Genomic DNA, 26,797 nt, shown 5'->3' with positions numbered 1-26,797 from the left:
AAAAGATCTGTAGTGTGATTTGGTATATATACAGTATATCTGTAATGTTTGATATGTATATAGTGAGATAGATGATAGATAGATAGATAGATAGATAGATAGATAGATAGATAGATAGATAGATAGATAGATATTATACACACACACACACACACACACACACACATACATGATATAAAATTCAATGGGACTGTAGAAGACAACAATAGAAGTCAATTCAAGACAGCTCGCACAAGTGCCCATCAACTGCGGCATATACAAAGGTGATGCACTGTCCCTGCTACTGTTCTGGATAGGCTTAAGCCCCTCAGCCTGATAATAAGAACTGGATATGGGTACAAGTTCAAGAGTAGAATCACCATCAGCCACTTCCCTACATGGATGACATCAAGCTATATGCTAAGAGTGAAAGAGACATTGACTCACTAATCCACTTGACATGGATCTACAGTGAGGACACTGGGATGTCATTCGGACTGGAGAAGTGTGACCAGATGATAGTAAAGAGAGGGAAGGTAGTTAAGACCTATGTGTTGGAACTACCAGTGGGCCACATAGCAGACATACTATGTGTGCTACAAGTACCTTGATATCCCACAGTCACATGGGAACCACGATGAGGAGGCAAGGAAGACAGCAACATCCAAGTACCACCAAAGAATAAGACAGGTCCTGAAGAGCCAGATCAATGGGAAGAACAAGATCCACTCCATTAACATGTACGCCCTGCCAGTCATCAGATACCCTGCTGGTATAGTGGCCAAAGGAGGACATGGAGGCTGCTGATGCGAAGACCTGGAAATTCCTCACAATGTACGGAGGTTTCCACCCCAAGTCCAACACCCAGAGATTGTACACCAGCTGCAAAGAGGGCGGGCAGGGTCTGATGAGTGTCAAAGCCACTGTCCTGAATGAAACCCAGAGCATCCAGGAGTACATCAGTAAGATGGCACCCAAAGATGAGCTGCTGAGAGAATGCCTGAGGCAGCAGCAGACATGGGAGGAAGTTCAAGTGGAGGAAGTACCACGGCAAGACAAGTCCCTGCATGGGATGTACCATTGACAGATAGCTGAGGTGGCTGAAAAGGGCTGAACTAAAAGACAGCACTGAGGCACTGATCATAGCAGCACAAGAACAGGCACTAAGCACTAGATCCATAGAAGCAGGGGTCTACCACACTAGATAGGACCCAAGATGCAGGTTGTGCAAAGAGGCCTCAGAGACAATCCAACACATAGTGGCAGGGTGTAAGATGCAGGCGGAAACAGCATATACTGAATGGCACAACCAAGTAGCTGGCATTGTGTATGGGCTAGAACCTCCCAAGTCCAGATGGGAGACTCTACAGAAGGTTGTGGAGAATAACAGGCCTAAGATTCTGTGGGACTTCCAGATCCAGACAGACAGGCAGGTACTGGCCAATCAACCAGACATCGTGGTAGTAGACAAGGACCAGAAGACGGCAGTGGTGATAGATGTAGCAGTGCCAAGTGACAGCAACATCAGGAAGAAGGAGTATGAGAAGCTGGAGAAGTACCAGGGCCTGAAGGAAGAACTAGAGAGGATGTGGAAAGTAAAGGCCAAAGTGGTGGTGGTGGTAGGAGCACTCTGGGCTATGGCTCCTAAGCTGGGAGAATGGCTCCAAAAGATCCTGGGAACAACATCACTCTTCTCTGTCCAGAAGAGGGCAGTGCCAGGAACAGCTAAGATACTGTGAAGAACCCTCAAACTCCCAGGCCTCTGGTAGAGGACCTGAGATTGAGGAAGACACATACCACCCATAGGGGTGAGAGGGGAATACAGTGTGATTTGATTTTTTTTTTATATGAAACATGAGCGTTGTATAATTCTATAGGACACTGCAAGTGGGCAGTAAAGAGATCTTTGTCCTATTATGATGATGTCATTTAGTAAAGTATGGAGGAAATATTGTCATCATTCTTTCTTAACAACAGGGGTTTACAAACTGTATTTCATTACAGATATTTGGGCAAAGGCATACAGTAATCTTTTTTAGAAAAGAAAGAATTAGAACTACTGTGAGGCCAGGCTTAGTGATTGTTCATTGTAAAATCAATTGTCTTGGCCTATTTTATCAGAGATGGCCCATCTGAACTAATGGGTCTTGTAATATTGCTTATGAAACAGTAATTGAGGCCCCATAGTTAGGATTGCCTGGTTCATAGTCAATGAAAAACCACACTCAATATGATACGTCAGTAATTAATTCATTTCAATTACCAATGAAGTACTTGGGGTACTTTTTTTGTTGACCAACTATTCATAGTTCTTCAACAATATAACTAGAACTAAGACAAAATTGCTTGACATTTACTTTTTATTAATAAAAAAACCAAGTATTTTTCTTTCTTTTATAAAAATCAGTCGTTTTCTTTAAGATGTATTAGTTCTTTAAACCATAACATCTGCAGACTACAGTATGGAAACTCAGACTGCTTTCCAGGACAAGAAATACATGTATTCTACCATTACTGTAGCAACCATGTCTGAAAAATATATTCATACTTATAGACGAGGGAAGAGGCATTTGCCCCTGGCTCACACAGCCTACAAAGTAATTTGTTCAGCTGGTTCAAAATCACCATCAGCTGTTTGCACTTATTTATTTGAGGATAACAAATAATGAAAATATTGTCAACAACTTTGTGATCTCTCCACTTGACATCTATTAGGTATTTGAGTAAAATAAAATTAAAATATATTTAGATACGATGAACAACTGTCTATCTGTCTGCCTGCCTGCCTGCCTGCCTGCCTGCCTATCTACCTATCTAATCTCTGGTCTTTTCCTCTACCCCTTGCCCAAAGGTTTTTAACATATGCTTGAAAGAGAATGGTTATATCTTCTACCACTGAGAGCAGACTTAATTAAGATTAAATGCAATGATAGTTATCACAATCCTGGTCTCCGTTGGGGTTAGTATCGGATATCTTATGCCCCTGATATTCCTGAAGAAATTTAATTTATCCATTTGTATAACTGTTCGAGACATCTGCTTAGAGAAATTAGTTACTGCCAGATTTTTAGGGCTGCATGTTCAAAAATTAATCACATCTTTCTCTTGCTGATAATAAGAAAGAAAGTTGATGAAGTGCTTTAACAACATAAGGCACGGAGCACTCCAGTAAAATAGGTCTGCTTGAGCTGAAGCCTCTCAGTGCAATAAAATACTATTAAGTCCTTTGAACACAGAGTTATAAAACATAATTGTTATACATTTGGCATTTTATGCTTCCCTAGAAATTACCACTTGGTATCTAGATGTAAGCTGTGCTCTTTCTTTTCATTTCAATTGGGTCTGAAGTGGACCTTTATTGTAATGAGAATGCCCCTTCCAGAGACTTTTTAAAAATTATGCCTATGATAAAATGTAAGTGAGTGTACTCATTTGCAGGGGTTATAATAGAGCAGGGATTTTTTAACACTTTAATATAACACCCTCCCCTTCTGCTTTTTTTTTTTTTCTAAATATACTGAGCCTGGGCAAAACAGAACAAAATACTACCAGAGATCAGAAAAATCACCTTTTTTCTTTTCCATCTTCATAAACCCCATTAAGAGCAAGCAGTACATAGCTTCCAACAATCTTATTCTCTTTTGAGAGTTCTGATAGAATCAAAAAAAAAAAAAATCTAACCTATATTCTACTCTTCCCTGTAAGATTAAACACAATCTTAGGGGACATGTACCAAGTGTTGGTAAGTACTATGCAACAATTGTTAAATTCAGCTGATTAGAACTTTTTATATTTAATACATCTTAGTGCAGACCACATAAACTATGTAGACAGAATCTCCTTGCATTTTGACAATCCATGGGTTTGGGAAAGCAGCACAAGGAGTCACTGGAAAGAATGAGAAGTCCTTGGGTTTCTACCAAATCATATTTTTACATGCTTTGAAGCAAGATTCTCATGATCCAAATGAAGAAGATACTATATTTAGAAGATACTATATTTAGAAAAGCTGACTTACCTGCTTTGATTAGAGCCAAGAGGAAATTTGCTGTGTAAAGAGCACATCCCCAAAGCCTCCCCATTCAGTGATCAGGAATTTTGAACTCTCCTTGTCCATCAGCACTGATCTAATTCCCCAGCTGTCTTTTCCATGTTTTAGCCATAGTAAGTAGAAATAACACGTAGCAGAACTGCATATTCCTACTCTATCTCATGCTTTATAGACTGCTTTCAAGAAAGGAATGCCAAATTATACATTGGGAAATACTCTGAAAAAACAAGAATATACACGGCTTGGTATTTTACCGTACAATAGCAGCTAGATGAATTAGTTGTTTTTTTCCTCCTTGCCAAGGTTTTAGCCTCCTTGTGATCAAGGCACTCTTTTCTTATTGATTTGTAATATATTCATGGCTTGATGCCTGCATGCATTTACCCTTCAGTATTCAAAAATTGCTATCTTTTATATACGCTTACCATATTTCCTTTATCAGCTTGGCTCAATGTGGAGGAGGTAGCAAGGTCATACAGTGAGTGTTTTTGTTAGTGCCTAGGGCATAGACTGTAATCTTCAGTTTGGATGACAACCAAGCTAGTTTAGTATTGTTTACTCTGAGAGCACCTTTTCAGTATCTGACGTCTTTATCATCACCAAGTGTATGATATTTTAAATTAAAGATACCAAGGAAATTGGAACCTTCTACCTGCTGGAGGTTAGATTTCAGGATCCTGAATTTTATTATCCACAAGATCCCATCAAACATGAATTCTGTTTAAAAGCACAGATGGAGCTGTAGAGTTTGAGAGTGTGGACAATGAGAAAAAGGGGGACCATGTCTGTCCAGGCATCTTGAAGAAGTTAAATCAGAAAAATGTCAGAGGGTATAAGGAAGCTGCTTCTCTCTGAACTAAACCCATACATTTGGGGGTGGGTCTTTTTACACTGTTATTTACCATTTAAAAATGCTAAAGAAATTAGAGTATATGTGCACACATACCCAGGCATACATACAAAAAGTGAATGTTGCATTAATAATTAATAGGTTGATTCTTCATCATTTAGTGTCAGTAATAGTTTATGTTATTTCAGACTATTCTTGCACCAAAAATAGCAACAAAGATTCTACCCAGAAAAGAGTGTCAGAAAAGTGCAAGTAATTCTTCAAAATAGTGAAAGAAAGAGATCATCATGTATATTTTTGGTGAACATATAGGTGAGCAAGTGCCAGATGTTAATAGACCCAATAATAGAGCATATGCTTTACATAGAAAAGTACCCTGGCATATGCAGTAAGGTCCTAATATAAAGGGGAGTGTGTCACTATAATAACTAAAACTTCACAGATGTTTTAGTCATGTTTTCTCTAAAGTGAATCCCATACGGATGAGATTCCCAAAATCAATTTGCAATCTTGTGATTTTAATCTGAAATTTTCAAGACTTCCTTTCCTGCAGAATCAGAATGTGTATTAGTTGCAGCATCAATGAAATACAAAACTAGGAATCAGAATTTATCAGCTGCAAATGGTATATGAAAAATATGAATGATATCATTGTCATTAAGCACTTCTATGAAGGATGAATGAGTTCTTGGCTATCTTTGTCACAATACAATTCTAATAGAGTCTTAAAAATATCTCTATTGGGGCTTAAGTAATTGATAAGCTTCATATCTTATGGACAGTTATTGACTGAAAATGAATATGTTGCCTCAAACAAACAATTCTTTGAAGCTGGCTTGTTGCTAACATTAATCACTTGTTATAAAAAAACAGCATTTACCTGCACTGTTCTTTTTGCCCATTTGTTAACTGATTTAATTGTGAGCAAAGTGGTTGAGCCAACAAAGCCTTGAACCGTTATATAAGATATTATACAATCCTGTTAAAAGCAAGTTAGATGCATTGATGATTTCTCACTGGTATTATCCACATTGAATGTTGTGATAGAAACCCTAAGTAAATGTGGGGTTCCCATATACAGTATTTTACTCCAAACATATTATTTCCATGGACATAACTCTTTGCATGAGTGTTGCATCTCACATAATATCACCCCAGGTTCGTTTTTATATTTGACTCTTTGTGTTATTTCAGAATGGAAAGATTGATTGAGTGAAAGAAGTTAAGGCATTTGGATTTCTGAGTGCATAATAAAATAAGTGGAAGGTATGGAGGAATAAGATCACTTTCAATTCAATAATTAGCCTGGCTAATTAGTACTGGATTTCTTTCTCAACTTGCTTTCCTTGTAGAAGAGAACCAGTTATTTTTTCTAGCCCATTAAATTATATTCTGAAATAATAAGTTAAATGTAAGAAATATTTTTATTATTGCTTTGAATCAAACTGCTTTTTGTTGGGCAAATATATATATATATGCAATTGTAGTCTTTGCAGATTAACAGATCCATAAATTAAATACTAGCTTTAATAGAATGCTATTGTTTCAGAAATGTTTAAGATGGGATATTCCAATTAAAAGCCTTTACACAGTTCTTATTCCGTTCTATTACATGGCATACTTTAACAGAATGTGTAATAACTGAAATTCAAACATAGATAAATCAATCAATGTTACTGTGATGGTAATAACCTTTGTAATTTATAAATTGTCCTGGCCTGTCCAAAGAAAGCTTATATGGAAAATACCACAAAAAATATCCAAATCACAGTTTTAAGCCATTAGGTAGATTTCCTTCCTCCTTATCCCCATCAGCATTTCTTGCTGATTTTACAAAACTATAATGAATTACTCTGTAATAAAAGTTATACAATCTCAGTTAATAAACACCAGGCCACAGATCTCCTTTCTGTGGAGTTCTTCTTGCTGATCTCTCTGGATTGATTAAGAATTTAGTAAAAAAAGTTTTGTCTTAAAAGTTAAGTGTAGGCCGGTGCACCTCAATACATTCCCTTTTTAATCTTTCTAACAAAAAGCTTGAACTCTCTCTCCTCCAACCTAACCAGAAATAATAACTCCTGTCCATGAGATCATACTAAATTCTGAGTTCAACATAAACCAACAATCATTCTTAAGAACAATCCTAGTCAATAAACTCTGGGGTATTGGCCTTCCTTTTTCTTTAGAGTCAGTTTTTCTTGCAGGTGGCTGATTGACTGAGGCGTTTTCTTACAGCCAGGATTCCCTTTTCCTCCAATCTGTAGGGATTAAGGTGAAAATATAGCACAAGCTTTCTGGTTACAGACTACTAAGAGCCATTACCTTCAGATTTATTTTCTTTGCTGAAAAAAAATGTTAAATCAATCATCTGATTTTTCATCTCTGACTAATTCTGCAGGGGTGGTGTGCCACTTTAATCTCTACAGACTTTAGCCAATCCATGATGGCATAAAAGAAATGAATACAGAATATAGGGATAATGCTTCCACTCTGCCAAATACTCTCTTAAAAATATTAGCTGGCTAATTCCTGAAGGAGTTGTTTTAATCACTAAAAATAACAGTTGCAGTCCTTTACCTACTTACCCTCTTCAGTGTTACTTCTTAATACCAGGTGAATATGTGTCGAATGGGAGTCTAAACTGAAAAGGGGCATGAGCTAGGGTCATGAAAGTGGAATATGCATGCTTAATACTATTAATGCAGATGGGAATGTTGTAACTTGCTAATCCAAAGACAAATATTAAATGTTGGTGTGTGAGTGTGTTTACAGTGCTCTAGTGTCTATTTAAAGACAACCTTTCTGTGGCTCTCTTTATACACACTTTCAGCAGCACAATATTGCTTTCAAAGGCATAGGTATTTTTTATATTAGCTATCCTTCTTACAATAACATTCAGAAGATTAATCAGTACATTTTAATATTCCATAAACTTTTAAGTGCAATATACAATATACAGCAAATAGCCAGCCATAATCTTGAACATGCTTTAGCCCCTTAAATTGTTAAAGCTGCAGTGCCCTTTCAATCTACTTACATAATGTCATAAAATATACATTTCAAGGTAAATGAAGTCAGCTAGTTCAATTTAGTCTCTCAAACTGGTAGTAAATGAGAGGTTAACACTATGGTGCCAAACCCATTATTGAGTAAATTTAGCACCTTGGACAGCTCTGTAAAATCTTTATTGCTTTCCTGACCTGCTCGTCATGTTCTGTCTATGTGTTCAGTGGCTCTCAGCTCTGATTGAAAGGCAATATATTAGATCCCGAACACAAACACGCTCGGGGCTGGTTCACTGTGAACGTAATGACATGGAGGTGAGAACAATTTTCTGGTCACTGCAATTCAACCACCTTGCCAGTGCTGTTGCAGGAACAGCACTTTCTAGAAGACTTTTAGGTACCGCATTGTATTTGAAGGCAGGACTGTGCTCATAAATGGGTTGGAACCCAAAATGTTTTAAATTACATTTATTACCGGGTATCTTATTAACAGCTAGACTGAATAGAAAAGCTATTATTTTTATGTAAAAGCTTAAACATTACCTGATGAGATTTTTTTCCATATTTTTTTGCAACATCTGACAATGCTATATGAAAGAAAGGTGTTTTTATATGGTGATTTTGTTTAAGAAAACATGAAATGTATAAGCAATTGCTTGTTATAAAAAGAAATGCACCCTAAACATTGACTACATGTAAATTTTAGTGACGCTTATTCAATATCTTCCAATGATAAACTATCATTAGCTTATGCAGTTAGAATTATTTTATTGTGGTGTTACTGACTATTAAGAAACTGTTCCTCTCTTAAGAATGGAAGTTTAGATTTCTATGTAGTTACATTAAGACAGTCCATAAACCATATTTCCCATAGAAATTCTATTAGGGGGAATTAAACTGCTCCATAGTTAATATCTGATTTACTTTGTCTATACTGAGGCTCAGACTTAAAGCAAAATACAAGTTTTATTAATTGGGGCTAAAGAATAAGACATATTTTTCATAACAGTAAGAGTGATTTGCCATTTTGTAATAATATTATGCAGTTGTTGATGATGTCACCTGGGATAGCATTACATTTCCAAAACCATCTTGTCTGGACAAGATGTTTTAATTTACTAGGAACTGGAAAAGTCAAATCTGACAAGCTATTTTTCCCTTCTAGTTTAGATTTTTAATCTTTTACAATGCAGGCTGAGCTTACTGATTTTCTAAGTAGCTCGGCTGAACCAGCATGGCCACATTCCATATGGGTATCATGTGCATTCAATTCATACGCTTGTAAATTATTCAGTACTTTGGTCAGGATGCATAGAAAGGACAAAGACAGGAGCTAGTGATCTCTTCAGAAATAAATAGTTTCAAATGTATTGATTCAAAACCCATCAATTATATAATGCACCTGGCTGCAAGCATGGGAAAAAAAATTGAAATGTGCATTATGAAGGGGAGAGTGTGCTGTGGTTCTAAGGAATGATAAATGCGTATGGGGGTTCAAAACACACTTACAATCTCATTTTTAAATTTAGGACATCATGTATATCATAAGTACCTACTGCAATATGCCAACTCTTTTAGCATATATTGTAGAGAATTTTAAATTGAAAAATGCTAATATGCATCTAAAAGCTTGTCATCTGAAGAGTTGTTCAAGGATTTTGAAGAGGTTATGGTGACAGCAAAATGAATGCAATTATATCTCTATTTTCTGATAAGAGGCTATAGTATATGAAAATTGAGCATTACTACTTCTTTTAGTTAGAAAATCTAGCTAGCGTATAAAACATTCCTAGTTAAGCTTCTCAGCTTAACTCAAAAGTCAGTTCTTAAAAAATTGCATCTAGCTTCAGAAAGCATCTGCAAAAATATATTATGATTCAGCTTTTATGCTGTCATATCTACCAAAATCAATTATTTCTGGTAGAAGTTACCTACTAAGATTTTTATACATATGGTGGAAATCAACTGTATATTATCAATTCTGTGATGTAGAAAGATACCTGTAATTTACAAATACATTTTATTGACTCCACTCTTGTTCTCAAAGTTTTACGTGCCAAAAATACAAAGAGAGCATTGTGCTATGCAGATGTCAGTCTCAAACACGTGAGGGTATAGCTGGAGCAGGGAAATGAAGAGATGTTCCTAATACAAATGAGTTTAGCAACACAACAGGGATAAATAAATGAGCAGATGGAGAAGTGAGCAACCATAGAAATTAAAGGTAGGTTTATGCCTGAAATTCAGACACTCCACCGCATCCCTCCCAAATTCCATGAAGAAAAACCTTTAACATCTTTTTCTCAGTTGTTGCTTGTCTTCAAAACCTTTCTTTCCTTTTTGAATACCAAGTTATGGCACCTAACATGGCAAAAAGAGGAAGCATAGAAGTTGGCTTTGTTATCAGATCAGCAACAGCATTCCAGAGATAGCCTAACAATATGGTTGATCTGATAAGGACACTTTTCTATTATATAAATTAAGAGCCAAATAAACAGCATGAAAGAAATCTGTAACACGCTCTGCCTGACATTGATTGCAATAATTGAACAAAGAAATGTAGGTCTTATTCTGCAATAAACCTGCAAACAGCTTCTGCGCAGGCTTGAGTGACAGATTTTATTTTGCAGCTCAAGCAGGTTTTACCTTTTAACTTGTGCATGAACTGGATGAATTCATGATTTAGCAACATTCTGGGTTGACTAGGTACTGTTGATTTTTAAGACTGTTGTGACTGAAAACGAAATTGAGGACACAATGTTAGAACTGCAAACTGCTTTTTCCTACATGAATGTGGGTAAAATTCACCTTTCTCCTTTTCTTTCTAACAGGAAGTAATACTTAAGAGGGCAGCTGATCTGGTGGAAGCACTCTATGGCATGCCACATAACAATCAGGTAAATGCATGCTTGGTTAAATAGCTCTCAACTTGGTGTTCTGAAATCTGTGCATAGAGTCATCTTGCATGGACATATAAAAATAAAATTAAAAATTGGAGAAAAGCAACGAGAGAGCCATAATGGATCCAGGAGAACTTCCTCTGTGAAGCAAACTCATCTCAAAGTTTCTGACAGTAGCGTTTTAAATTTTGATTACATTATTTGTTTTGCTTTGCTAAAATAATGAAAACACGAATCTGTGTTATTAGTATTTTATTATTTTAATGTGTTATACTTTCAATAGAATTTAAATACACAAATATGGTATGAGCTGTTTGATAGTTGCTTGTGCCAAGTAATTAACTTAATATCAATAGAAAATATAATCCACAATTTAGGCATTCTGTTTAGAGACTTTATCTTAGTGTAATTTAAAAAGCACAGGCCTAACTAATTCTCACTGGGCCAGGTCCTGATTTTATAGAATTCTTTGGATTACTTCCTTAAACTGAAGACAAATGTTTAACACTGGAATCCTATGTGTCTTTTCAAAAATAAGCCCCACTGAAGTCAATGAAGGTCACTCTCAGCTAACTGATATTAATATAGTGGGATTAGCTTCCCCATCTACAGTCCTTTGGTCTATGAAACTCTATTTTTTTGTGTGTCTTTTGCTTTCTGGGAGATAGATAGCTGTTCACTACAAATTGGGGTTGGACTAAAAATTAGGATTTTCCCAACACATATATTTATTTGTTCTTTCTAAGACTAGCAGTGTGTTTATATGCAATATTTTACAGTGAACACCTTCAGCCTCCTAGCTTTGTTCCCATTTTACAGAATAGGAGCAAAGAGTTGGTTCATCATGATATCAGTCACCATTACACTGTCATTCATTACTTCCTTTGAATAAATGCGATCATAATCTGATATGTAGATCAATTGTTCCATTGTTATGAAAGTATGCACTAGTGCAGACTTTGAACTGATGAGTAGATTTAGAGCTACCAGATCAGTAGCTGCAAAAAACCACTTGATAGTAGGAAGAAAGGCAGAAAATACATTTTGCTGGCATCTAGTGGTCACCTGGATTTTTGCAGCCCTGATCAGGTATTTCCTAGTAAGTTTTGTATTTAATTAACTTCTTCCATATTTAAACTCATGTTTTGTCAGGAAATAATCCTGAAAAGAGCAGCTGATATTGCAGAAGCACTCTACAGTGTCCCTCGCAATCATAACCAACTCCCTGCACTTGCTAATACATCAGTCCATGCAGGCATGATGGGTGTGAATTCATTTAGTGGTCAGTTAGCAGTAAATGTCTCCGAAGCCTCACAGGCCACCAATCAGGGTAAGCTGAAGATTGTTTCCCTTCTTTTCAAGACTTTATATGGTAAATAAAAGACATAATGCATATTGCTTTCATTCTTCCTTTAGAGTCATATATAGAAGAGCTCAGGGTCCAGGCAATAAAAGTGAACATCTTCAAGTAAATCCTATGTTCTAAGCACGATTCTTTCATTTTAGTACAGGCATAGTTGTTCATAGAATGTCAGAAATAGGAAGCGGTTTTACTTAAGAACTATGTTCCTAATTCCTATGATCTGGAATTCTGGTCTGGGGTGGCCAGGATCAGAGGGAAAGTTTCAGTAGTGCAGTATTACATGTTGGGGTGTCATGAGCTTCAGAATCCAGGTAATAGTTTTAATTGCACTTCTGGAATGATTATTGCATCCAGCCTAATTTTACTTTAATTAAGGGATGAGTGTTCACTTTTTTCTACAACTAGTACCACTTCATGTGTATGTCATGTAACTGAGGCCACAGCACCCACAACCAAAAGTGCAGCTATACTTTTATAAAGTACAGCTACCAGCATCATGGTATTTCTTCTTTATTATTTTTCTACTGATGGCCCTCGTAGGTTTTCTAATGAATAGATCTTAGAAGTCTCTGAAATCGCAGAAAAAGAGTGTCCTTCATTTTAATATTTTAGAACTAATTTAACCATTCTCCAGATTTAACAAGTAAAAAACACTTTTTTTCCTTTTCTTCTCTTTTTTAATATTATGAATTTGTCACAAATGGTTAACAGTTTGCTGAATGCATGGCTGAAAACATTTGCAGAAAATTATAATGGAATGCACCAGGCTGTATCCCATAGCTACTTGCAATATCCTCTACCATCTATGACCACTTACTTAAATGTTCTCAACACTTTTTATCGGTAGATTCCCACTACAGAATGCTCTCCTTAGGAAAGCTTGTCTGGCACCCATAATGTTGTTTTTTCAGCACTAGGCAAAGATGTTTCCTTTCTCCTCTGCCTTTTAAATTTTTTCAATGATCTTGGTTATTTATGGCACTGATAGTACTTCCAGCTTATGTAGTTCCAGCAATCCATATGGTATTTTTTTTATCATACTATATTTGAAACAATTTGGATGTTCTTGCTGGTTTGGATTTTTAATTGTTTATGGTTGGAATATTGAAATAATGTTTACACTTTAATTCATTTTGTATGACACATAGAACATTTGACTATAGGGCACCTAAAAGTATGAATAATGTGCAATCACTCTATAAGCTATTTGAAAAAGCCACTCCCTCAATTTTTCCCCACAACTGCATTTTTTACTGAAGTCTCATCCAATTTTAGCATAGTAGGGTTTGGAATGTTTTGAAATTGGGTGGAACTCTTGGTTGAGAAACAGCCGTTGTGCTCTTTTTACTTCCTGCAAAAGGTTTTACTCGTAACTCAAGCAGTGTGTCTCCTCATGGTTATGTGCCAAGCACTACCCCTCAGCAGACAAATTACAACTCCGTCACGACAAGCATGAATGGCTATGGAAATGCTGGAATGTCCAATTTAGGTGGTTCTCCAACCTTCCTGAATGGATCTGCTGCCAACTCTCCCTACGCCAGTATGTATTATGCATGTTGCACAGTATATGTTGATAGCTTAGGCTTTTGTAATTATTGAAAACATTTCAAGAAATTTACCAGGTAGATATTGGTGTGCTTAATTCAACATGAAAATGCTTAGGGTTGCACAATAAGGTCCATGTTGTTGTTGTCGCTTGAAAAGATACTGTTAGGATAATATGTGGAAATGGAAATTTAAATCATATGTGAAGTCTCCAAGAGATGCTAGCTGTTAATAACCCATAATCTGTATGGGAAGGGTTGGTTAAATCCAGGCCCATTATTCAATTAATGTTAAAGCTTGTAAAGCCAATGATCAATTTAAGTAAAGTCATGATATCAGATGGCTTTGACATAAGGAACCTCTGGACTGGAGACTATATTTTTCAAAAATTTCTGATACTGGGGATTCACTTCTTCATGAATGCAGGCTGACCATTTCATAACTGTAGGAAGAAAATTAACCTGATGTTACCATAATTGAAAAGACCAAAGGATGCTATAATTGAAACAATTATAATAGTCTAATTAAAGAGAAGATTGGCTTACTGTAGCAACTTGATACCATTCATGTATATTTGGTCTTCAGTTTCCAAAATTTTCAGAAATCTATGCTGGAAATTGAATTAGGGGACTTGCAATCCCAGTGTATCTAAAGGATGCCAAATTGGAGACAGCAGGCCTATCTGATTGTCAATAATTGCTCACAACTTTATACCAAGAATTCCTTTCTAATAGCCCTATTATTACCATTGAGTTTGTTAAACTATAAAATTCAGTGAATGAATTTTAATCTAAGACAATCTTCACCAAACGTGAGCTCTCTGGAAGTCTTGCCTTACATAATCTCCAGGCAACATGTGAGATTATGTGAGTTTGATAGGACGCTTTATCTAAACCATATTAGTTGGTTCACTGCTAGAAATATTTCAGCGATGCCAAATGTATGCCTTATAACTTTGTGATGTGTTTGTTCCTATTAAGTCATGCCTTTTTTCTCTGATCATCATCATCATTCTTAGAATGATTTTCCTGACATATACTGCTGCCCTATTAACAACAAATATTTCTAATCAGAAAATGTTTCAATCATGACCTGAGAATTAGAAAGGTGGCATTCTTAATTAAATCAATAAACTAATTGCTCTATAGTTGCAATTCAATTTAGGCGCTTTGATTGCTCTGCCTTCACAAGGGCTTGCATATACCAAGTGACTTAACACTAAGATAGTATCTGTCAGTCTGTGAAACTTTGAACATTTAATTTCCATTAATTGATTTCATCAGGGTTCAGAAATATGGTATCATATACTTGCACAGATATTCTAAAGGGATTATTTTTATCTATATAAATGCAAATAAAATAATCATCTATGCCTCAGCTAATTTGAATTTTCATTCCCATACCATTTAATTATTCATAAAACATCCTGAACATAAACAAATTCTAAACAAGATTTTAAAAAATGAGTAATTTGGCCTGTAAATGACCCTTTTCTTTTTTTCCAAAGTCATAGAAGACAATAATTCTAAAGTAATTTGGTCCTATTTTAAGTAAAGACATTAACTATTTTATATCAGGCATCAGCAGGGTTTTTAAAAAGTAATTCTGGCTTTCAAAATCAAAACATGTTTTAGCTCTCTTACAAAGCTTCTTGAGATTTTTAAACTATAGGTCCCAATCAGTAGAGCTGTTTCTCAAGGAAATATGCAAGGAAATGAGACTATAGAAAATGGAAAATATGGGATATAAATTGTCTATCTCACTTTTTCTTTTTCTTTCTTTCTTTCTTTCTTTCTTTCTTTCTTTCTTTCTTTCTTTCTTTCTTTCTTTCTTTCTTTATTTCTTTCTTTCTTTCTTTCTTTCTTTCTTTCTTTCTTTCTTTCTTTCTTTCTTTCTCTCTCTCTCTCTCTCTCTCTCTCTCTCTCTCTCTATATATATATATATATATATATATATATATTCCATAAAATTAAATGAATTCATTCTCAAATGAAGATGTACAGATTTGCAGCTTCAGACATGCATACTGAATAGTAAAATAATAGTGTAATAATTTATCTTTTTATAAATTCAGACATTATAAAAATGGTTCTTTTTCTGTAAATACTTTCTCCTTACCTAGAATTCAGCTACAGCAGAAGAAAGTGAGTCTAACACTACTGAATTGGAGGGAAAGGGAAAAAAGAAAAAAAGAAACCTTAACAAATTCATTTATCTGCCACAATGATTGTGATTTTTTTTTTTTAGTTTCACTTCAGCCTTAAGCCTAATGTTGCAGGGGATGCAAAATGTGCATGCAATTTGAATTACATACAAATGCAGGCAATCTAGAAGTGCTCCCCAATGTCCTTGACAACACTTCAAGGAATCTTGGGATTAGTCTCTTCAAGTGAACTATATGGTCGCCAAGTATAGCCTACAACATTTTAATCTTGGACAAAATAACAAATAGTGTGTGCACACATACACACACTTACTGCCAAGTTACAATGTGTAGTACTCAAAATAAGCCATTTGGCTCATGGGGCAGAGAATCCTACAAGTGTCTCTTCTCATCTCTGGAAATATAAATACAATAAGAACAATTTAAGAACAAAACAATTTGCTTTTGTGATACTCAAAATCACTTTGCTTACTTACAGTACTAATCCTAAGGACCACGTAGGACAATACAATGCCACCATGTGAAGTAGAATGCAAATTTTTAAACTGTCAAGTTGTGTCTCCTTAAGAAACAGATGCCCAGCCAGGATTATTAATGGGGGAAGCAGAGGAGGACTATTTCTAACTATATAGTTATCTTTCAAAAGCACTTCAGAAATTACCCTGACAGAATAGTAACTTGCTACTATTGCTGCATAGCCTTGTCCTGTAGCTAAAATACAGTGTCAAAAATTCCTTGTGCTCTTTATCCTAGTTTCAGCAATACTGAGACAGTGCTGGTATGGGAACAAATCATGTTCTGGTTGTCCCCCATGACGTAGGCTTCAGGTTTTCCTCTGCAATGAGGGTCTCTCAGAAGGGACATTCAGTTCTGATGTGAGTGAAACGCTGTCAGGCCCAGCCCAAAAACAATGGTGAAACAGTCCAGTCAAGTACAGTTCCTTTATTTGTTTACACCTTATAGACAGAATCTTGCCAAACTAAATCTATACTACTGCAACCGGTGGATATACCAGTGGATATGGGAGATTCTAGGGAGTGGCTGTCCTGAACCTCTCACTCTTCTCATGCTCCCCCTGTGGACTGTGTTGTCTTTTGTCTCCTTTCCCCTGCTGGAATGCAGCCCCTCCTTCCTGATAGCCTTGATCTCCTACATCACTCTCCTCCTCGTAGATACATTCCATCACAAACACTAAGCATTCTGGGCATCATTCAGGGAGCCTCGCAAATACTCCTAGAGCTCTGGGTAAATTAATTTATGGTCTTGAAAAGAATAACTCCTCTCTGTTCTTGTTTTGCTCTAGTCGTGCCATCCAGTCCAACAATGGCCTCCTCTACTAGTCTCCCTTCTAACTGTTCCAGCTCCTCTGGGATCTTCTCCTTCTCACCAGCCAATATGGTCTCAGCAGTGAAACAGAAGAGCGCTTTTGCCCCTGTTGTCAGACCACAGACCTCCCCTCCTCCCACCTGTACCAGCACCAATGGGAATAGCCTGCAAGGTAGGCCAGTCTGGGCATGCTGCTTTTTGTCAGCGTTGGGGATGCGAGTGTGAGTGTGAAAAGGGTAATGGACTTTCAGTTGTCTACATTGCGGGGAAAGGCCTATGATTTCATCGTATGGTTGTTACTCACCCTTGTTCCCTCACAGCCTGTCTTTATTGCCCTGTTGAACTGAAATGCTGTATCTTAAAAGCATGGTCTGAGTGTTTGCTTAAAATGAGTGTATTGCAGCTTACTAATACCAGCCTTTCTCTTTCTTTCCTTTCTTATTCCTTGTTGTTGTCTTTTATCAGACCAGTCTTTTGTGGACTCTAGCAAGTACTCCACTGCAGGGTCTCTCCAGGGTCTGGCCTTCTCCTGAAGTACGTCAGTCAATCTTCCCTTCCTTTCTTTTAATTTTGTTTTTTCCTTTGACATGTCCACATGTGCAAAATCTATACTAAGAGCAGCACTGTTTATGAAGGTATCACAGAATTCAGTTCGCATGTGGTAGTATATCGCTAAATATAGATGGCACATTATGTACTGTGTAAAATTACAAATCTTATTTTCCCATGATTAATGTACCTCAAGTAAGCCACTTCCACTTCCAAACTGTACCTGCCATCTTGAAAACCTGTTCAGCTGTTACCAGTCTTTATTTCTATGCCATCCGAAAGGCCTTAGCTGATTCATGCAAACATGGATTTACAGCTTATCTATGTCTCAACTTATCCATGTCTCTATCAAATTCAGGAAATTTCTTTACATGATTCATGAAAGGGGAACATTGCTTGTACCATCATTTCCACTGTTCTAGATCCATTTGTAGAACATTCTCGTCTTTTATGGAATCCCAGAATTAGCAAAGTGACAGAGTATTCTCTCACAGAGCCAAATGAAATATGGATTAACACCATTAAAACAACATTCAGGACTGGGAACTTTAAAGCAATCACCTTCTTGATTCATCAAATTGGCTATATATGATCCCTATAACTATACTATATTTAAATACAGACAAGCTGAGAAAGTGAGAAAAATCCACTGAGATGAATTCAGAGAGTCATTTTAGGCTTTCATTTGTGTGATCAAGCCACCAGTAAATATTTTGATGTAGAGTGTGTATGTGTGTATGTGAGATATAGATAGTTCATGATACGTCATGTCAAAGTTATAGGTAATAACACTTTTTATAATAATTATCATGTTAATATCTATGTTTTAAAAAGGATAATGCAATCAATCTATGCATGTGTAGATCAACTAGAAAAAATTATATTTCACTGCATTTGTTTAAGATACTAGTTCCTAGCGTTTGCACAAAATTTCTACATTACTGAAATAGATTCAGTAATTTCCAAAAATGGTCAAAAAACAATTCTCCAGTTGTCCTTCCTAAAGACAAATTGAAAATTGACTTTCCTTCCTTCCATCTGTCGAAAATAGCATTGTTAAATGCAAATACATCGTGCTACTTTTCCCTATGAATTATTTTTAATAAGAATTAAGCCCAATACATCATGGCATTGCAAACATATCTCAAGACATCCCTCATAGACATTCTCCAAATCCTAACAGTGTAGTAGTTTAAATTCAGAACTTAAAAGCTGAGATTCCAGGAGCTTACTCAGCAACCTGCCTTAACAGAGTGCAATTTCTTTCTTTTTTTTTTTTTAAGTGAACATATTGGATCAGATTTGTTTTTGAAATTCCCTTTACTTTTATAAGCAATGTAGAAGAAGGATACTGCTCTTTGCATAAATGTATTTGAGGAGTTAGAGATCTAATTTCTTGCTTTTTTGAATCTTGGCCTTACTCCCATTTTCCAAACAAAAGAAGCTTGTTTGTGTAAATGTTTCTTTTAATTCCAAGACAGTGAGGACTAAATGTAACACTTTGAAATGTGAGAGGCCTGTCTGAGGTAATCCACATAAAAGTAGAATAGCCAGGTTTGGCAAATACCTTTTTTTATCTCCAAGGATTCAAAAATTGTCTTCTGGAGGTTTTATTCTATCATTGATTAGATTACCATAAACTATCATTTTATGTCCAATTTCACATTTCTGTTTGGTTTGTGTTGGTAATGTTGACTTAACATCCTCAATTTCCCAACTTCTGAATATAATTTTTTCATGACCAAATATCCTTATGGGCAGATTTGATTAAAAAGAGTGTTGGGTTCCATATGCAATTTAAAACTGTTTGTCGTACGTGCATTGGACTGCAGGCCTGGAGAGTGAAAAATATCTAATTAACACATGGACCATACATATCATAAAAGCAAATTCCCTGTTTCACTGTTTAGTTTGGTTTGTTGGAGGGCTGCCCTACTGTGCTTAACCCCCTCATAATTACTGCACCACACTCTAAAGCACTGAGTAGAGAGACATTTCATGCTCACTTAGTCAAGAAGGGTCTCACAATCCCCAGCTGCCTCAAACAGCTCTGGGGGTAGAGGGTTACTGACACATGCTCATTCATACTGTAAACAAAAAGGACTTACTGTGCCTAGAGACAAATGCTACATCCAGTACAACAGACAAATCCTAAGGGTAAAACCCAGTCAATGGATTGTTTTTCCTTCAAGAATAGAAGGTGTGGAGATCAAATCCAATGCACACTTCACTTCAGTAAAGGAAATATGCACAGGAATTGAGCAGGAAAGAGAGGAGCCAAAGAAAATTAAAGTTCATCTACAACTTACTCATTGGTCTTTGGGAGTTGGAGTTTAAACCGGATAGCATTGACATTAAAAAGAGTCTTCTTGGCTAAAAGGGTCTTAACTGCCTTGCACTAAAAAGCAGGAAAAAGGATAGAATGAAGAATCACTGCTAAATTTGGTCAAGTGAATCTGCTTGGACTGCAGACAAACTAGACCAGACAATATGTTACTTCACACCTTGCAGTGAAGATGCTTCTGCCCCTGTCCTCACCTGTCTAGTTTTCTGTTTGCTGTAGTGACAATGACACATGAAACATTAATGACAAGAGTGGGCAGGAGAAAGCTGCAGCTGAATTGTCACCGCATGTAATGGGAAATCCAAAGGAACATTTTTGGTTCATGGGTAGCACATGACAGCCATCCATATGCAGCATTGTGCAGATTTGCATATACTGTTATTGCCAGTTAACAGTAGTAGAACTAAACATTTGAATGGGAATTGGTTTATTGAAATATGGGAAACCAAAGACACTGGAGACCACTGGAGAGGTGAATGAAAATCAAGCCACTCTTACCCACCACATTAAAACTAAAGTAAATTCCAGGAACCTGCATCATAATTCATTTTGCTGAAATTTTCTAGTCCTTCAGAAAAAAATGGAACCAATTCAGTTTAATTGAAAATGGCAGTTCCGGCAGTCCCCGGTTACCGTCGTTAATAGAGGACCATGTGGGTCATTAAGGAGGTCCACACATGACTGTGACTTTCAACTTCCTGCTGGCTTCCCCACTGACTTTGCTTGTGGGAAGCCGGCAGGGAAGATCACAAATTAAAATCACATGATATGGGATGCTGCAACAGTTGGAAATCTGGGCCAGTTGCCAAGTGCCCAGATGAAGATCACATAACAGCAGGGGCCCTGCAACAGCCAGAACTTTGAGGACCGGTTGTAAGTCCCCCTCGTTCAGTGCTGTCGCAAGTTTGAACACTCGCTGAATGAGTGGTCATTAACCGAGGACCACCTGCATGATACACAACCTCAAACACTTGCAGTTATTAATCATATTTGATTTAGAAGTATTAATTTGGTCACAGAATATATCTATACAAAATCTTTATTAAAATCTTTGAACTGTTAAATAACAAAACAGCTGACATACTAAATGTTGCCAGTGTTTAGCAAACCAGTACTTGCTGCTATTAAAACAATTTAAAAATTTAGCATTTAAAGATACAAATGGCTCAAAATGCAGTCTGTTCTTAGTCTGATCATAAATTCACGAGACATTGAAGGAACTCTTCAGCCGTAAAGACTATATCCATCATGCCAAGTCTTTGAAGAGTGCCCCGGAAGAAGGGAGACTCTTTATTGTACTACTGGGATAGGTCATATCCTTAGAATGCTTGGCTCCAAAAGTTCAGATATATTTTGCTTTCTTGTCTTCTCTTGTTTAATTTCATTTTGTTGTTGCCATTCACTTAAACTGCATTTCTGTTGCTGACTAGTCTTGTAATCCATGCACATATGGTGATGTCTGTGGAAAAAGCGTTCCCTCCCACTCCCCACCCCACACAAGTCTTTCATTTGGGCTTGTTTCTTATCAAATTGTTGCAGATGTAATTAAAGTCCAAGGAATTAGAACCAGTCATGGGTCTGAGTTCTTCCCCAAGAAGTCATTTGCCCAGATGTTTAAGATGGTGACTCTAAACCATGTGCCTATGAAGGACATCAGTCGAAAGACCAGAATTCAGTTTACCATATCCCTTCATGGCATTTTAAAAGGCAGCCTTGTCACAGCCATCACCACGAGCCATGTATGAATTTCAGTGGCAATGACATATTTGCTTGCAGTAGGTCATTTTTCATATTGCATGGAATGGGTGAGTCTAGATTATCTCTGCAGGTTTCTCCTAGCATAATGTACAGACCTCCTTCTCTGCAAGTGAACTGTATCTGTTGAAATGATTTAATGTGAGTTAATCCTGTTGAATCCAGAATTCTTTCAAACTGCTTTCTGTTGAAAGATTATAGCATGTTAGTCTGTAGAGAAATAAAGGATATGAAGAGAAAATAAATTGATTACAGGGAAGGATAATAACAATAGGAAAAGGTACAATTTTCACGCCCTCCCAGTGGTTCTCTTGGAAGCATCCAGCTGGCTACTGTATGAAGTTGGAAAGATGCAGGATTAGATGTACCTTTGTTTTGAAGGTTTTTTAATTTAACTAGCAGTTATAGATGGTAGACCTTTTAAGTTCATGGTCAGCTGTCAAACTGGCAACAGTTTATAGTCAATTGTTATTTATAGGCATGAGACAAATTTTAGTCTTCTGCATGCTATCTCCAAAAAATCCTTTTCCATAAAATCCTAATTATATATTATACATGCAGTATGTCAGCTTCCTGCTCTAGATTTTAGGACTCTATTCAGCAAATTGAAATAAGAACCACGAGGTAAAAAATAATTTTTTTCCGAGTGAAAACTTCATTATTTGAATTTTCCTTCATCAGAATTTATATTGCAGTCGCCTTAAAGATTGCCAGTGTTATTTCTGACATTCAAAATGCTAAATAACTTTTGATTGAGGGTTATAGACTGAGCTTTATTAAGAATTTTAACGTGCCTGCATGGAACTGCTATCCAGATAGATTGCAGTTTCCTTGCAAGCACTTACTTAATTCTTTACAGTTTTACATCTGAAATAAGTGATTCTAGAGTAATGGACTAACTGCCTAACATCAGCTATTATTCTTCCTTTCCAAGCTTTTACCCAGTGTAATGTGTAAATCCGACTTGCAGCACAGATGAATGATCTGCTACTGAATATTTGAAACAAATGTTTTCTTGCCCCAAATGGCGTAACTGATTTGCTTTTTGTCTCCTTCCTTCTTACTTTTACAGCTATATCTGGCATGATAGTTCCCCCCATGTGAAAGAATTGCCTTGAAGAATTAACTAACGAAGGATTTGGAATCTGCTCCAGAACAAAGTCTGACCCAAGTCCCAGAGAGGAACTTTTAACTCAGGCCTTTTTTCAAGGAAAAAGGAAGGATCTCACAATAACTGCAAAGTTTTAAAACACAAGAAAATTTTAAAAAATTGCCACCCTTGCAAAATAACCCTGAAACCTACTCAGAGCCTGCAAGGGCAAGGTGTTAATTTGAGCTGTCCGTCCCAAGTTCTTGGGAGAGAGATTTCTTTTGTGTCGTGAAGAAAATTCACTGCAGTCTTTTCAGTTTTTAGTGGTCACCTTTTGTCTTTTACAAGTCAGAATGGGAGGGAGAGGCACGAACATGAAAAGCCAACTTGAGAACTCTTCTTTGTTGTAGTTTTTTAAGGCTGTCTTAAAGGGAAATAAAGTGGCAACACATAAAATGAGTTTCTATGGAACAGAAGTAGAAGTGCCAGTTAGGGGTTATTGATGTTTTTCTTTCCTTCGGAAATTAATGGCTGTGCCAGTAAGGGTTGTTTTATATGTTTTACTTATCCAACAATAGCACATACATCTGGGATTTGCAGTCTGGGGAAGTGTCTATGGATGTCCATGTGCGTGTGTGAACATACACACAAAGATACATCACACGCACACACACAAAATTAGGATTCCATTTTAGAAGCTGTGGGGGTTTTTTCCCCCTCCTTAATTCCTCCACGCCTCCTTCTGACAACATTGTACTTAGAAGATTGTGTAAATACTGCAAGGCAGGGAAAAAAGCATATGTGTAGCTAATGGACATGCATATTCCATCTTTACTTTGGAAACCCAGTGCCTCTGGATATAATGCTAAAAACTGCAAATTTGATTAGCATGGCTCTCTGTCTTTTGCTTTTAACCAAGAACTTAAACCCAAATACAGTTTAAACTGTCTTTCTCTAGAAATCTCATTGGAATTTGATAGGAGAGGATAAAGGCACAAAAGGAGCCATTCAGTACATTTTGGGAGCATATTTTTACCAGAAGCATCTTTCCGGATACCTGTATCTTTCATCTGGGGATGGAGGGGCATGAGACACAAGATTCATCTTTACCATTCCAGAGGATGGTTCAGAAGCACACGCAAGGGAAAAAGGACATACCTGGCTTGATCTGCCATTGTTTTTATATCAGTCAACCCTTTCAGTTTGCAACGTAAGCTCTTAAGCAACAGGTGGTTGCATTTTTGAGGATGTATGCCTGAAAAATGGGTTAAGAACACAGTAAGTTAAATGACAGTTGCAAAATAAACCACCCAATTTACAGGAATTTAGCTCTCATTACTTGGAAAGTGTTCTTAGTCAAAGATGCAACAAACCTTTAAAGATGCATTTATTAAATAATCTGTTTGGGTTTTATTTTTCCTTTGCTGTGGCATTTTGTATGTAGTTATAAATAAATACTGTAGATTTTTTTTTTGGCCAAATTATTGTTCTATTTATACAATTTAATGTCTTAAGACAGATTTTCAACCACACACAAACATACAAGAATTACTGCATATTTTGCAAAATGAGCTCACTACCTTTATGATTGCACATGCTTGCAAAATGAATTAAAGAAAAAAAGCTTTTTTAATGAAGAATTTTGTAAAATATCCATATAAATAATGTATTTAACTTTGAAATTTGTACATTGCTTTTTCTCTGCAGCATCCCATTTTATTTTATTGTGTAATTTTGCTATGTGAAAAGTGCTAATTTGTTTGTTCATTCACAGGTGTGTTAGCTGTTAAAATGTGATTTAATGCAATTCATTTATACTTTATTTTTAGTCATTGTCTTAAACCAGGCTTCCATTTCTGTTTTAAGTTCACCAAAGCCATTGTCTATTTTTGTATTATTTCTAAGTTAAGAATTTTTTTTTTTCCCAATATATTGCAAAAAAGTAGCATATTATTCTTATAGCATTTAGTTACGTAGATTTAAAAAAAAAGTATCCTTTGCCTTTGAGGCTTATTAAAAGAAATCTAAAGCTGTTTTACTCTATTAATATGCATGGAATCTCTCCCCTTTGGAGTGAGGCATTTTTTGTGCATTAAATATGGGGAGAAACTTCATAGAAATGAATGAAAATACTTTCTTTCTTGTCTGCTTGTATATTTCTCTGTCTTTCACATAAATATAAACCAGCAAATTGGATGCCTTAACAATGCAAAGCATATTCATTTCACTTGTACATTGTACTGCGCATCGAAACTGTCAATCATCACTAACATTCTAAGGGAAAAAAAGGATTTTGAAAAGCACAAAAGAACTGTTTTGTTACCTTAAGACAATGTGACTTTTTTCTAGACAAGCAACAATGCTGCAACTGTGCATGCTTCCTGTATGAATCTTGCAAGGGATTTCACTCAGATTTCACTGTGTGATCTGTTGGGAAGGGGAAGAGGGTGGGGGTGGGAGAGAGAGAAAGGCAAAAATCCATAATGTATTCTTTCCCCACGGAACAACAAGAACATAGTCACACATAAAGAAACTGGAAAATATAAGGAATGATCAGTGTATTGTTTCATTATAGTCCAAACATTTATTCTAATTCTTATAGTAACAATGGCACACAAATGTAATCAAATTAAAGCCATATTTTGTCCAGTTATGCCCTCCGTGGAATCCCAATCAGTTTATTATTTAGACAGCTACAGGAACTCATGAATGTGTATAGCCTGTTCCCTTGACCTCCAAAGATCATGTGAGAGTACACAGACTTTCTTTCTTTCTCCAAGTATTTATAGTGCATGATAAAGAAAAGTTATATTTTAAATTATCTGCCTGCCCCAAATAGGATCCTATGAGTTCCAAGTCCAGTCTTAAAGATGCCACTCTTTACAGAATATGGCTTTAAGTGGGAATTATCATGTTTCAGACATACCATGTGACGTCTCACATTGGCTGGGCTGTGAGAATGATGTCTGCTTCCTCTCCATCATACCCAACTGCATCTAAAATGAAGTCATCTCTGAACTGATTCTCCTTTCACTTCTTACTGAACCTTTTGGAATAGACACAAACACTGTACAGTTCTATTGTTAGAGAAAAAAAAACCTAACTACTGTAGAGATTGTTATAATTATTTTGCAGAAATTCAAGCTGTAAAAACTTTTCAACTTTCACAATATTTAATTAAAGTTACTTCCTGTCTGTGAGTGCAGCTCCTGGCTGAGTATTTATTCCTTTGGCTTTGCTAAGCCAACAGAGGGTGACTGTGTGAGGTTGGTTTGCCCCTTGTAGGCCTCTACTGAAAAATATGAAGCAGCTAAAATAGGGGGAGGGAGGTACATGAGCTGTGAGTTGCTTGTGAGATAGAGAGATGATATTCTGAGGCATCTTCTTAGGTATTTTGACCAGCTCGAGGACCAACATGGCTGTCCCTGTGTTTAAGGAACTCTTCGTACATATTGAGGGATGTAGCTTTATTTTAAAGCACTATCACACTGAATAAGAGTCCTCTTGGTTCAGGCCAAGGCATGTTTTCTCCAACATTTGGTATTATACAGTGAGGAACCACCAGCTGCTTTCAAGAAACAAGAGATGATGGTGATCACCCTCTTCAGCTGTTGCTCCTTTGTGCCTGGTATTGAAAACATGCTGCCTATGATTCAAGGCATAGTCTGTTGCTACCAATAGTCCTAGCCACCATGAATTTCTCCTGTCTCCCTTTCAAACAATCTAAATTAGTGGCATCAGGACATCTGATAATGTAGCTTATGTATTAGATAGAATGTTTCCTTTTAGCAGACCTGAATTGCTTTGCTTGTTAGTTTCAGTGGAGGGTCCCAAGCTCTAATATTGTGAAGGAGAGAAATAACACCTCTGATTGTA

General features: G+C 36.5%; 1 protein-coding gene across 6 annotated transcripts in view; it reads left to right on the top strand.

Annotated features, from left to right (window-relative positions):
* The window catches only part of EBF1 (EBF transcription factor 1), a 353,955-nt gene extending 327,813 nt beyond the window's left edge, over nt 1–26,142 (top strand). For 3 of the 6 annotated variants that reach the window (XM_088133897.1, XM_088133895.1, XM_088133896.1), the window contains exons 12-16: nt 10,717–10,782; nt 11,938–12,115; nt 13,509–13,688; nt 17,161–17,355; nt 22,904–26,142. In XM_088133897.1, coding sequence (XP_087990023.1) covers nt 10,717–10,782; nt 11,938–12,115; nt 13,509–13,688; nt 17,161–17,355; nt 22,904–22,935 — 651 coding nt within the window. In that variant the 3' untranslated portion in view covers nt 22,936–26,142. Of the gene's footprint in view, nt 1–10,716; nt 10,783–11,937; nt 12,116–13,508; nt 13,689–17,160; nt 17,356–17,648; nt 17,732–22,903 lie in introns of those variants that run through there. The other 3 variants (XM_088133900.1, XM_088133898.1, XM_088133899.1) reach the window with 1 other exon arrangement.
* Nucleotides 26,143–26,797: the final 655 nt, after the last annotated feature.

Source organism: Python bivittatus, unplaced genomic scaffold (genome assembly GCF_059951505.1).
Source record: "Python bivittatus isolate LINGU-HERP-01145 unplaced genomic scaffold, Pbiv_v1 ctg000080_np1212, whole genome shotgun sequence".
NCBI classification, from domain to species: domain Eukaryota; kingdom Metazoa; phylum Chordata; class Lepidosauria; order Squamata; family Pythonidae; genus Python; species Python bivittatus.
This window is presented reverse-complemented; position numbering and strand designations above follow the sequence as displayed.